Raw genomic sequence first — 13,937 nt, 5'->3', positions numbered from 1 at the left:
TTCTTTAAATAAAAGGTAAACCTAGAGGGCTTCAGTTCTTAAAAAAAGCATCAACAATATTTTTTCTTTCCTTTTTTTTTTTTTTTTTTTTTTTTTTTTTTTTTTAAGGCTACACGTTACAAAATGTCTTGGAGCGCACCCCCAAGCCAGGGAATCCCTCAGCCAAATCCCACCCAACCGCTCCCCCAACTCTCCTTCTCTCCCACGGCAATCTAAGAAACACGAGTGTCCGCAAAACGCGCAGCCGCTTAAAAATCCTTTTCCAAAGGACTGTGGAAAAAAAGAACAAAACAAAACAAAACAAACCCAAACCCCAAATCTCCGACATCCCCCGGCCTCGCTGGCCAGGGAGGGGAGATGTTTTGTCGCCTGCTGCTGCGGGCAGAGACAATGGCCGGGCTGTGCCTGGGGACGGGAGGGAAAAGCAGCGAGGGCTCAGAGGGCTGGGGACCGCCGGCGGGACGGACACACACCCACGCCCAGACACACAGACACACACACGCACACTCACGCCGGGCTGCGCTCATTCCGCACGCGCTGGGGTTTGCGGGTGGATGATTAACCTGACGGCAGCATTTGGGAGCCCAGAGGTTTCTCCGGGGCGGCCGGCGGTTCCCCTGCCCTCCCCGCCGGCCCGTCCTTTCTCCGGGCCGTCAGAAGCCGGAGCTGTGCCCTCCCTCCGCCTCCTTCGTCGCTTTGCTCGCGATTTGCCCCGCTGTAAGTGAGAAGCCGCTCCCGGAGGGGAGAGCTGCGGGCGGCGCGGCCCCGACGGCGCTTCCCCGGCTGCGCTCCCGGCCAGCGCGGCCCCTGCGCGGTTCCCGGTCCGGTACCAGTCCCGTACCCTGCCCGGTACCAGCCCCTGCCCGGCCCCTGTCCGGTGTCAGACCAGTATCAGCTCGGTACCAAGCCTCTGCCTGGTGCTCAGCCCGGTACCAGCCCCTGCCCGGTGCTCAGCCCGGTACCTGCCCAGTATCAGCCCGGTACACAGCCCCTGCCCGGTACCTGCCTCTACCCGGTGCCCAGCCCTGTATCAGCCCGGTATCAGCCCGGTATCAGCCCGGTGCCCAGCCCCTGCCCAGTATCTAGTCCGGTATCAACCCAGTATCAGCCCAGTACCAGCCCCTGCCCGGCCGCCTCCCCACGGCTCAGCCCCCGCGCTGGAGCTGGAAGATTGAGCCCTTCTGAAAATCTGCCCCCCTGTCATCTCCGTGCAAACGCCTTTCCCAAATTAAAACAATACAAATTGAAAAAAAAAAAAAAAAAAAAAAAAAAGAAGAAAATCAAACTAATTTTGCAGAGCGCTTTTCCTTACACCTCTATATTTTTTTTTTTTCTTTCTTTTTCCCGTTTCAGAGCAAATCCAGCACGCTGGCTAACTTACAAGAAATGCATTCGCGGAGCCCGTTTGGGAAAGATCCGGCTCAGGAAACCGTGCAAAATTAAGAAAGGTTTCGCGGTGTTTGCTCTGTGATTTTTTCCCCCCCCCCCCCCCCCCCCCCCCCACCTCCTTGGTCTGCTTTTTGATCTCGAAAATAACGAGGAGGTCTGAATGAAACGCACAACTTTTCGTGTCCGCGGACTATGCGGAGCTGCCTTTGAATGTATCAGTTCGGGTGTGTGTACTCACATAGGAGCAAGAATGTATGTGCCGCTTAATTAATGCGAGTATATGTATACATGCACATCTTATCTATTGGTATATAGGTATACAAAGTCGTAAAAACCGTACCCGATTGTGAAAACAAGAAAAAAGAAAAAAAAAAATCCAAATGCAGGTTGAACTCAGCTTGGAATTGTAAAATAAAAAATAAAAGAAAGAAAGAAAAGAAAAAAAATGCATCCAGTCCCTGAATACCAGATTGCGTTTCTCTTCTATTTTCAGCTTTTTTTTCTCTAGACGTTTGTCCATATGTAATCGAATTATATTTAATTCGAGGTCTAAACAATCAAACTCTTGCCTTTAAGTTGCCTCATTCCAACCCCCAGCTCATTTCTTTGATGTTTTAAATCGCATCAAACAGCTTTTCCATGAAAAAAAAAAAAAAAAAAAAAGTTTAGGACTTGGCATGCTGAATACAAATATGCAAATAAATAAGCATTTAAGCATTTACTCTTGGTTTCCCGTCTCTATACTTGTGTGTGTTGGTGTTTGCGTCTCTATATCTGCCTATATGTAAATGTAGAGCTATATATGTATTACACAGTCATGCCTATATCTATATACTAGATGTATATTTAAATATACATATACTCTCTTACTCCTATGCATATTATATACTCACCTCATAGATATCTTCATACTTGACATTTTCAACCAGTTTCCAGAGCATGATGGCAGGCTGTTCTCTAGGAGGTGAGTGCATTCATGTGAAGAGCAGATGTCTGGATTCTCAGTACTTCTCTGTCTGTAATGATCCATCTATAATTGGAAATGGGGGACAGACACCAAATCCGACGTTCCTCTTCCATCGCAACTTATATCTGTTGTCTGAAACAATAGGCTGCAGAAGTCTACCTCAATCGGATAGTAAAAAACATTATCTGTTACATAGTTACATATATCTACAGACATATATGTGACTAGATATATATATACACACATATAGAGAGTTATATGCAGGCGTATAAAGATATATCCATATGCACAGCTGCACATGCACAGACGTACATATACATGCACATATACACACGTAGATCTCCAAACGTACAACTTTTTCCATGTACAGACGTATATAGACACATTTATATATGTAAATTATATATATTCTTGCGTATGTAGGCACATGTATAGTGCATGTTACATATGCATGTATACATACAAACCCGGTTAATTGATATAGGAGTGTAAATAAATGCATATTTGTGCATATATTTATACATCTACACATATATATGTGGATATACAGTGATCAAATATACATATTATGTAGTTCATATTTCCGCTATTTTAGTAGATGGATAGATAGATAGGTAGGTGGATAGATAGAACGGAGAACTTAATAGTTTTCTGATCTTATGTATATTAAAATAAAAAATAAGTTGCCTCTGCACTAGGCGATTCATCATTTGCAACGAGATATTATGTTTTTCCCCACATGCAATATGCTTTTATTTACATGTCCAGAAATTATCCTCTCATCTGCAGTAAAACACCAAAACAGCGTCTCATCAAACACATTCAAGCAAATCTAAAAGGAGTAAATTTAGATCTATGATTTTTCATTTGAAAGCCTTACACTTCAGACTAGGATTGCATATTTTATAACTTGGAAACAGAAACACTCTCTCTGAAAAAAAAAAAAAAAAAAAAAAAAGAAAGAAAAAATTAAAAAAAAAAGAAGAGGAAAAAAAAAAATAGCACACATTTGAATAGCTATTAGCTACTTTCTGAAAACGATTAAAACCAGAGTTGCATTTATGCGTTTCCCGGCTAGCCCTCGGTTTGGAGGGGGAGAGGAGGAGTTGGACCATTTTTAACCTTTATTTTTTTTTTTTTTTTTTCCCCAGGCAAACCTTCCTTCGCATTGTCCTTTTTTTTTTTTTTTTTTTTTTTTTTTTTTTTTTTAACACGTTGTACCGCAAAGAGGGGACCTATTCTGCAGGCGAGCAGAGCCCATCTCTGCCTTTGAAAGGAAACAATTGAGCTTTGCAGTGGGCTGGTGCACCAGGAGGGGAAAAAAAGAAGGGAAAAAGAAGAGATGCAGAGGCAGAGAGAAAGAAGGTGTTTCTAAATTCAAGGTCCTGTCTCTGGAAATTTCAAGCTCTGTCTATAAGGTTCCTACAAATCTTTGTTATTCCGCATGGGATCCTATGGGAAAGTGCATAGTGTCTTTTGTACTTTCAAAGGTCCTACAGGTAAAGATGTTTATATATATATAATCTCAAAACCAAATAAAACTTCATCAGGAGGCACTTCTGGTGGTGTTTGGTTGGCTGGTGGGAAGAGTGGGCTTTGCTTTTTCTGTTCGCTTTGGCCTCAAACTAAATCAGAAAGTATAAATTCATCCCCTTTCCCCCAGCCTCTACAGCATATACCACACCCCCCACACACCCCTCCCTCTTTTCAAATTGTACATCTTCTTCTAAAAACTCAACCCTCAAAAGGCAAGAGGCAAATAACAGGCAGATATTAGAACAGAAGCCGGACAACGGTCTTGCTGGAAGTTGTTAAAGCAGATCGGAGTTTTTTTCTCAGCACTGCCATTGCTGCACAGAGCAGGAGGAGGAGAAAAGGGCCCATCTTCCAGTGGGTTGGACGGACAATTTCAACCGAAGCACTAGTGTAAAAAAAAAAAAGCTGAAAGAGGAGAAAAGATGTATGTGGATGTGCAGAAGTACCTGCACAGCCACTCCACACGCGCCCTCATGCACCTATAGATCTGAATGGCCCTCCTAGAAAAATACCAGCCTCATAAAGGGACAGTTTGCCATCACTTTTCTTAAAGTCTTTGAGTCATTTCTGGAAGGCTGGTACAGGGCAGACTGAATGTGCTTCGTGACAGCTAATGCTTTGCAATTTCGTGGCACCTTGAATTAAATATGCTTTACGTGCTGGTGGAGGGGGGAGGAGGGGGAAAAAAAAAAAAAAAGCGCTAAAATAGACTCGACGACCACTGGCTCTTTGCTAACAGAATGGTATAGATAGTAAATTCTTATTTTCAAATCCCACTATTATTAAATTTCTCTTGCACTTGCAAAACACAACAAATGTGTCTCAAGTGATCATTTAGAAAATGAAATTGAACAAAGGTTCTACGTATTTTCTGTGCTTGCTTTGCACTCCCTCCCAGCTTCCTTAAGTCTAATTTAGCAACTGCAAACAGGAAGACTTGCACCAATTTATACCCAAAATGCACAATAAACCTGGGGTCCGAAATGCGAGGTGTGTACTGGGAACTGACCATTCTGAGATATACTTTAAAATACATATATATATATAAAGAGAGGGGGGGAACACAGGTTTTCTGGCAGTTTTGGGGCATGATTTTACAATTTCTTTGAAGGAAAGCCCCTGCTTTTTCAGCGGTGGGCAAGGGCACTGCAGCCTGGCAGCTGCTATTGCAAAGGAGTATTTTATGTTTTTTGGCCTTTTTTTTTTTTTTTAAAAAAAAAAAAAAAGAAAAGAAAAGAAAAATAAGATACCTTTGGCTCGATGGCTGCGGGTGCCGGAAGAAGCCCGCCCGCGCCGCGGCAGGCCGGGCGGTGGCTCCGCGGGCGCGGAGGGCCCGGAGCGCAGAGCGGATTGCGCGGGGCAGCGGCGCCCTCTGATGGGGGCTACCTCCGAAAGCTGCCGGCCCCCCTCCCGGCCCCCCCGGCCCCGTTATACCCATAACTGGGACTCACAACCAGCCAAACATCCCCTCTGCTGGAAATTATACTGATACCAGTCTTTCCTCCGTGAGAAAACTGCAGGTTCTTATTTACACAGATTTTTTTTTTTTTTTAATTTCTTAGTTCAGCGTTTGAACTTCTACTTTAGAATTAGAACAAATCTTTTAACAGCAGCACACACACCACACACACCCCCACCCCCACCCCCCCCCCCCCCCGTCTTTTAAATGCAGTCGTCAAATATCCAAATCAGCGACACGTCTAATAGCCCTGGGAGGGAGACGCCCTGCAACACTGTGATGGCCACTTTGGTGAGAAATCAGGAAAAAACTAAAATATCAATCTTACTTCAACAAGTTACGCTCCTCTCATTTCATATGATGTTTCCGTTTTTATTTATTTATTTATTTATTTTTTAAACTTCCCCCGCACCTAGTCAAGATGCTGTTTCAGAAATGGACTTTCAATTCTGCTCTACCTTTTAAATCCAGCGTGGGTCTATATAATAATGTATATATCCCTCTACACCCGACTCCCAGCAAATCCTTACTGTTGTCCAGAGTTTAAAATAAATCCATTTATCTCAGCGCCCTCTGCTGCTCGCTGCAAGCTCTCCTGTAAAGGTGGGTTTCTGACAATTTTAACTAAAAATCCAGACTTTTTAGACATGTTTGGTGCCTTTTCTTGCAAACTAGGTCTCTCTTTTTTTTTTTTTTTTTTTTTTTTTTTTTTTTCTGACACTTTTCCTCTGTACGTTCTCACATGTATTTCAGAATTTAGTATTTTTTTTTTATTATTCTTAAAAAGCTTCTTTGCAATTTAACAGAGGGGAAAAAATCAAATAACATTGTAGGTATCTCAAAATGTAGCTTAAAATATTACTGTCTGCTTATTCATGGCTTTATAAAAATCATTGCTCTGGTGTGCATTTTATACCTTTTCTTTGTGAATAATACCAAGACTCATCCCTTAAAATAAATCCAACTTTGCATATTGTTTGCTAGTAAATCCAGTTTCACTGTTACATCTGCAAACATAAGCAGGGCTTTTCATAGAATCACAGAATACTTTGGGTCGGAAGGGACCATTAAAGATCATCTAGTCCAACCCCCCTGCAATGGGTGGGAACATCTTCACCTACATCAAGTTGCTCAGAGCCCTGTCCAACCTGACCTTAAATGTTTCCAGTGATGGGGCATCTGCCACCTCTCTGGGTCTAGTGTTTTACCACCCTCGTTGTAGAAAATTATCTTCCTTATATCTAGTCTGAATCTACGTTCTTTCAGTTTAAAATCATTTTCTCCTGTCCTATCAATACAGGCCCTACTAAAAAGTCTGTCGCCATCATTTCACATTTTCCCCAAACCACCAGTGCTCACTCTTTGTGGAGGGACATCACCAAACCCTCTCCTTTCTGCCAGCTTTCATAGGTGCCAGGAACAGTTTGGAGCAAGCCAGGAAACCTCAACCACATATGCTGAGCCCCCATGGACAGGTCCAAAGAGTTTGCCACACTTCATAACCCTGAGGAGAAGATGCTGTGGGCTTTCCCATCAGTGGTCACCTCCCTGGGACACGCTTTGTCACAGCCCCTTTCAGGCTCTTCCCAAAGCCAGCATCAGGGTGAAGGAGTCATCCCTGGGCATCGGAACCCACTGCGGGCCACCCTGAGGCTGACAACCCCCTATACCACTGCTTGCAGCCAGGGAGGACAGGGGAGAGACAGTAACTCAATCTGAAATGTCTTCCCTGAAAAGGGCTCTGAAACACCCTAATATTGCACATGCATTGGAGCAGGCAGGCTAAAAAGGACTAGTGTGATCATTTCAACCATCAATTCTATCCACCTGTGAAAAGAAGAGACAGAAATATCTTTCTGAAGGCTAGCAGAGTCTTCCCTGTAATTCCTGACAATTTATACAAGAAGAGAGTAAAAAGCTCTGCATCAGAGAGACTCAGTAATGAAAGATCAACTCAGGAGTCACAAAACAGAAATCCCACCAGTTGGCTTGTTGCCTCTGTCTCTTTTTGCTAGGAAGACCCAAGTCCCAATTGGAATTAATTCGTAGTATGTCTGAAGACATTTAGTCAATTTTCCAGAGGGTATTTCTGCTGCCTTTGCCAAAAAACTTTGGGTTTCCCTCTGTCTTTTCCCTCTGAATCTGGGTCATTTGGGATGGTGAGGAATTGCAAGGGATGAAAGACAGCAAGGAGTTTAGGACAATCAAAATCAACCCTATGAAAATCCCAGTCCTTACCACAAGGAGACACTGAAGGTATCCTTGATAAATATTTCCAGCTGAGAGAGAGGACACCGCTATTTATTTTTGGCAGCAACTGTAAAATCATCAAATGGCTGCAAAACTGTAGAAAAGAGGAAACTTAAAAGAAGAGAGTAGGTGGATAGAGAATAAATTTTAAAACATCTCAGCAATTTTATATTTTTTTTAATGATGAGAGTAGTCTCAAACATGAAGAAGCAGATAGGTACAAATTAAAGATCGTGACACAAAACATCAAAGTTTGTTTTGAGCTAGTAATAACAAATATCCACCCATAACCAATGAAACCATGCTGATATAGTTTGAAAGGTAGTCAGTCATGTTGAGCACGACTTTAGTCTCTATTTGGAGAAACAATTACATTTTTTGATTTCATAGAATCATAAAATTATTTAGGTTGGAAAAGACCTTTAAGATCATTGAGTCCAACTGCAAACCTCACACTGCCAAGTCCACCGCTAAGCCATGTCCCTAAGCACAATATCAACACATCTTTTAAATACCTCCAGGGATGGTGACACAATCACTTGCTTGGCCGGACTGTTCTAGTGTTTGATAACCCTTTCCATAAAGAAACTTTTCCTAATATCCAATCTAAACCTCCTCTGGCAATACCTGAGACCATTTCCTCTTGCTTTATCACTTATTACTTGAGAGAAGAGACCGACACTCACTTTGTTACAACCTCCTTTCTGGTAGTTGAAGAGAGCGATAAGGTCTCCTCTGAGCCTCCTTTTCTTCAGGCTGAACAACACCAGTTTCCTCACCTTCTCCTCATAAGACTTGTGCTCCAGACCCTTCACCATCTTTGTTGCTCTTCTTTGGACGTGGTCCAACACTTCAGTGTCTGTCTTGCAGTGAGGGGCCCTAAACTGAACACACTGATTTGTCTAATCATGATAGAAAATAAACTCAGATGTCACTGGTCTATCTGTGGTACTCACCTGGTCACCAGACTTTGATAGCAGGAATCCCAACTTATGTAGCCCAGGATACGGTTGGCTTTCTGAGCTGTGAGTGCACATTACCTGATTATGTGCAGTTTTTCCCAATCTAGTACTCCCAGGCCAAGCCTCATACAGCCTGTGGGCTTTTTGGAAAAGGGATCCCCTCCAATTATTGTCTGTCTTACTATACTGAGGAGAAGTCTGGTAGTCAAGTTTAATTATGTACCCTACTCATGTCTTGGTGTTTTATCCCTCTGTACTGACTATTTTTTCACAAGAAACCTGGGTATATTATGTCAACAAGGACCTGGATCTCAATTTAATGTGATGGGATGCCTCACCAAACACCCAGATGCAGTTTTGGCATCCCCTCTTCAGAACAGTTCTACATACTCCAAACTCTTTGGAGAAGGAATGACAGGCCTCCTAGGTTAAGAATGAAGAGTGTTTCAGGCCTTTTTTCTCATATCACTACTTCTTAATCTTTATTTTGATCTGACATAGGTGCTCAACTTTAGACAAAGTAGTGAACTTCAAATAAGTCCTTGGATCCCTAGAGCAGAGAGCACAAAGCCTTGCTGATGTCTTACTATCTCTTCATATGAGCTTGGATTGCTCCATGTTGCTGGCTTGTGTCTCTTTGTCTTAGGACCCAAAACTCCCTTTGATCTTTGAACAGGGATGATCAGTGCTAGCTTCATGGCTTTCCATGATTGTCAGGGAAATCAGGAGTTAGACGATGCAACACGAAACTGAAGACTTTATGCATGGTCTACCACTGGATGATTGATCCTTTGTAACACGAAGAGGAGACTGAGGAGTCCCAAGAGGTGCTGTCATAGCTGCAGGGTTATCCTTCATCTCCACATCCACCTTCTGAAAGTGAATTAATCATTTCTAAAAATGTTTCCTCCTAGAAGCCAAACAAACCACTAACTTGCTGCTAAACAAGTTTCCTTAAAAATTTTAAACTAAACATATAACAATATCTTTCAGTTTCCTCAGCTGAGATATTGTCACTTATATTTGGAACTGTCTTGTTCATCTGAATAAAGCATACACTTTTTATTTCTTTACTGTTCTCATTCCCAAACAAAAGACACTGTTCTTAAATAGAGTCACATAATCAAGGATAGGCAAACTGCAGCCATTAAATGGAGGTCTCAGTTTTATTGAATGTTTAATATGGCAGAAAGTTAGGAAATTCCATTTTTATTTGTTTAATTTAATTCAGCTATGTTTATGTGGATACAAACTGTTTATGTGATTTGACTGAAAAACAAGGTTTAAGTTATATTTATACAAGGAAATATACTCTTCACATTTTAGGACTTAGCCTGTGGATTGAATTATCTATGCTCAAGATACATCATTTAAATTTAATGGCAGGAGAGAGGTAATCAGTTTTAAGGAAAGAGAAGAAAAATTAAAACCTGGCCTGTTACCTGATTTGAGAATATTTTTTTTCCTTCAGTATCACCCTCCTCCACTTTCTTTTTAATTCCTCCACTCTCTTAACTTGCTTTCTGCCAGTGGGTGCTCAGATAATATGACCATAGGCAATGTTTTAGGGAGTTAAAAAAAATCTGGGTACATCAAAGGAGGCATAGCAAAGTCAGCAAACTGTATCTATAGCAGAAACATATTTCAGTCTCCCAGAATTGCTCATAATATATCCAGAGTCACACCATTCCCTGGATGCTCCCTTCAGTTTGCTCCTATATTGCACTGTGACCATCAGAGACTTTAGCCCAAGTAATAGGGGTTGTCCTGAGTTAAAATTCTGATTAACTGTGGTGTTAAGGGAGTTTAAGCCCTTCCCTTCCCTTCCCTTCCCTTCCCTTCCCTTCCCTTCCCTTCCCTTCCCTTCCCTTCCCTTCCCTTCCCTTCCCTTCCCTTCCCTTCCCTTCCCTTCCCTTCCCTTCCCTTCCCTTCCCTTCCCTTCCCTTCCCTTCCCTTCCCTTCCCTTCCCTTCCCTTCCCTTCCCTTCCCTTCCCTTCCCTTCCCTTCCCTTCCCTTCCCTTCCCTTCCCTTCCCTTCCCTTCCCTTCCCTTCCCTTCCCTTCCCTTCCCTTCCCTTCCCTTCCCTTCCCTTCCCTTCCCTTCCCTTCCCTTCCCTTCCCTTCCCTTCCCTTCCCTTCCCTTCCCTTCCCTTCCCTTCCCTTCCCTTCCCTTCCCTTCCCTTCCCTTCCCTTCCCTTCCCTTCCCTTCCCTTCCCTTCCCGTTAATAAATAAAACAATGCCAAGGAACATTTCTGGATGCTCAACTTTGCTTTTGCTTAACACGTCACAGAATCCTGGCATGGTTTTGGCCAACATCAGCAATTTCAGGCAGCTTCCAGGAACAGTTTGGGGGTCAGCAAAGACCAGACACTATTCCCAGGAGGAAGATTGGATATGACCACCTTGGTTTAGAGATTTAATTTAATAATACAGATACAAGCTATTCTGTGCCAGTTAGACTCATGGAATATAGTTCAGATATAGTCTAAAAATTTAGGCACAAACTCGTTTGAATTAAGTTAACTGTATCCTCACTGCCTTCCACGCAATATTAATTCTAGTTATAGAATAAGGTATTAATATTAATATAAACATGCAATTTAGAGTTGTAATCCTAAGGTAATTGTGTATCATTGCTTTCATTATTATAAATGCACAAGCACAATAAAAATCAATGTTTCCTGCCTAAAAGACATAGGAATGAGCAAGTGTAAATGAATCATTTTAACAGCTCTGAAATTAAACATTTTGTTCTCCAGTATCAGGATAAGAAATTTGAAAATTCAGATTTTAGCCTTTCTCCCACACCCAGTTTTGAAATGAACATCTAATGATCTGATTTGGCTACCAGAAGAGAATCTATGTTGTAAAAACTTTCAAGAACCTCCACTCCAATAATCAGATTTGTTTATGGAGTTTCAGAATACCTTCCTAAAAATGTAATGACAGTGCTCCTTAAAAAAAGGATCACAGAATCACTATAGCATTTTGCCAACATTGGTCTTCATTACTGAAGTTCAACATGGTAACATTTTTCTCCAACTAGATGATTAAAAGTTTCAGCCCACTTATTTTTTCAGGCGCCTTAGTCTGGATTTTATCACATGTTGAAATCACAAGAGCAGTCTCAGTTTCCTAAATGACCAATATTGTTTCAATCTTTTTTTTTTTTTTTATTGTTATTTTTTTGTTTAATCTTTGATAACTAGGGTTGATTATAAGTTTACTATGAATCTGTTAGACTTCGGTGAAAATATAAAACAGAAATATCCTTTAAAACACATGGGATATATAAAAAAAGGACTTTAATCGGTGTTGTGGAGAGGGGACTGGAATTCAGGTGAATGGTTCCTTCTGCCAGTCCTACTTGCATTGCTCCTGTGTGTTTGACCTTGGTACAGACCTGCTTCTTTACTCAAGCTCCATTCTGGCTTGATTGTTCCCTTTTAATTGTCAGTCCTTATCACACAATTAACTAAAAGGAACCTGATCACATCCTAGAGGTATGAACATCAAGAAGATGCTTGGCTGACAAAAAATGAAAAGGATAGATGTTTCAGCAGCAAGAACAACATTCAGCAAAGTTCCCCATTGTGTCAAAAACTCTTATGCTGCGTGGGATCTCTTGTGCAAATGAAGGGTGATGCATGTTTGGTCAGCTTTTCTCATTCCCTAGGGGCTTCCATTTGTGCATACTCTGAATATGGATTAGTATGAAATAGAGCAGCCAATCTAACTTGCCTAAGTCATGAAATTAGTCACAGATAGACCACGAAGTGAGGGACGGTCACAGCTTCATAGAAACAAAAGCTGCAATTGCTCACTTAATCGGACTCCTGCAGAATGCGGCCAGAAAATCTCCATGGATTAATTGTTGAATGAGCTGCAGTGTACCTTGTAGAAGAATTAATAATAATACTGTTTTGATTTTACTTTTTAAGGCCATGGATGTAAAATCTTTGCCTAACAAAGACTGTTAATTTCTTTACCACTATCTCTGACAAAGATACAAGTCTGTTTTCCATTCTGGGTTTTGTTGAACTTGAATCTTAAATGAGTAAAATATTCTGGTTGGGTATATCTGTTAACCCTTTTCAGTTCTCTGTATCATCTTGTTATTAAGATGAAAAAAATAAGCTTGTTGTGTCTTTCATTATATGGTAGATTCACAGAATCACAAAATGGTTGAAGTTGGAAGGGACCTCTGGAGGTCATCTTGTCCATCCCCCTTGCTCAAGCAGGGCCACCTACAGTCAGTTGCCCAGGACCATGTCCAGATGACTTCTGAATATCTCCAAGGAGGGAGACTCCACAACCTCTGTGGGCAACCCGTGCCAGTGCTCAGTCATGCTCGCAGTAAAAAAGTGTTTCCTGGTGTTCAGAAGGAACCCTCTGTGTTTCACTGTGTGCATGTGGCCTCTGGTCCTGGCACTGGCCGAGAAGCACCTGGCTCTGTCCTCTTTGCACCCTTCCTTCAGGTTTTTATATACATTGATAAAATCCTCCTGAGCCTTCTCTTCTCATGGCTAATCTGTCACAGTTCTTTCAGCCTTTCCCCATGAGAGATGCCCCAGACTCTTAATCATCTCCCTTCATTGGACTCTTAAATCATGGCCCTTTATTGGACTCTCTCCAGTATGTTCATGTCCCTCTTGTACCAAGGAGCCCAGAGCTGGACACAGCATTCCAGGTGTGGTCTCACCAGTGTTGAGTAGAGGGGAATGATCACCTCGCACCTGCTTCCAATGCTCCTTCTGATGCAGCTCAGGATATCATTTTACCACCTTTGTGGAAAGGGCACATTGTTGGCTCATGTTCAACTTGGTGTCCACCAGAACCCCTAAGTCATTTTCTGCAAAGCTTCAGACAATGCTTTGGCATGACATCAATGATGTCACATTGCTTTATTCAGTTCACTAACAGCTTTCCTGAAAGGGACATATCAGAAAGGGGCATAATATTCCACCTGCCATTGCTTCACATCTGTGACAGATGCAGCATGACCTTTATGAATAAGTACATTATATCCTTTTGTTTACTTACACAGAAGATACTCTTGCCCTTCTGCCCTCAAGTTCAAGCTCGCACTTGGTGGATTGTTGCCTATGACCAATAATTCCCTTTCAGAGTCGCTGCTTTCCAGAACAGACTAACATCTCATAGGGAAAAGATACATATTTTCTTCTTAGATATACAAAATAATTTTCCCTCTGTTAATAAGTGTCTGCTGACATCCAGCTTGTTGAACAACACAGATCATGATGCATTTTTCCCCTTCATCAGTTTTCCCGCAATCTTTCAGTCGCTTACAAATGTTATAATCAGTGAAGTTTTATATTCTCACTGATGGGAGAATAAACTAATGTCAGGGCTGG

At 42.0% G+C, this 13,937-nt stretch overlaps 1 protein-coding gene across 2 annotated transcripts in view; it reads right to left on the bottom strand.

Moving 5' to 3' along the window:
• TFAP2B (transcription factor AP-2 beta) overlaps nt 1–3,263 on the bottom strand; it is a 33,891-nt gene extending 30,628 nt beyond the window's left edge. Inside the window, exons 1-2 of one of the 2 annotated variants that reach the window (XM_033005002.2) lie at nt 3,237–3,263; nt 2,283–2,511 (exon numbers count right to left, since the gene is read on the bottom strand). In XM_033005002.2, the coding sequence (XP_032860893.1) occupies nt 2,283–2,363 (81 nt within the window). In that variant the 5' untranslated portion in view covers nt 2,364–2,511; nt 3,237–3,263. The remainder of the gene's footprint in view (nt 1–2,282; nt 2,512–3,236) is intronic. The other variant, XM_033005000.2, reaches the window with a different exon arrangement.
• Nucleotides 3,264–13,937: the final 10,674 nt, after the last annotated feature.

The sequence above is a fragment of the Tyto alba genome, unplaced genomic scaffold (genome assembly GCF_018691265.1).
Source record: "Tyto alba isolate M040663 unplaced genomic scaffold, T.alba_DEE_v4.0 Super-Scaffold_40, whole genome shotgun sequence".
NCBI classification, from domain to species: Eukaryota; Metazoa; Chordata; class Aves; order Strigiformes; family Tytonidae; genus Tyto; species Tyto alba.
Note: the sequence above shows the minus strand (reverse complement) of the source record. Positions and strands in the feature narration are given on the sequence as shown.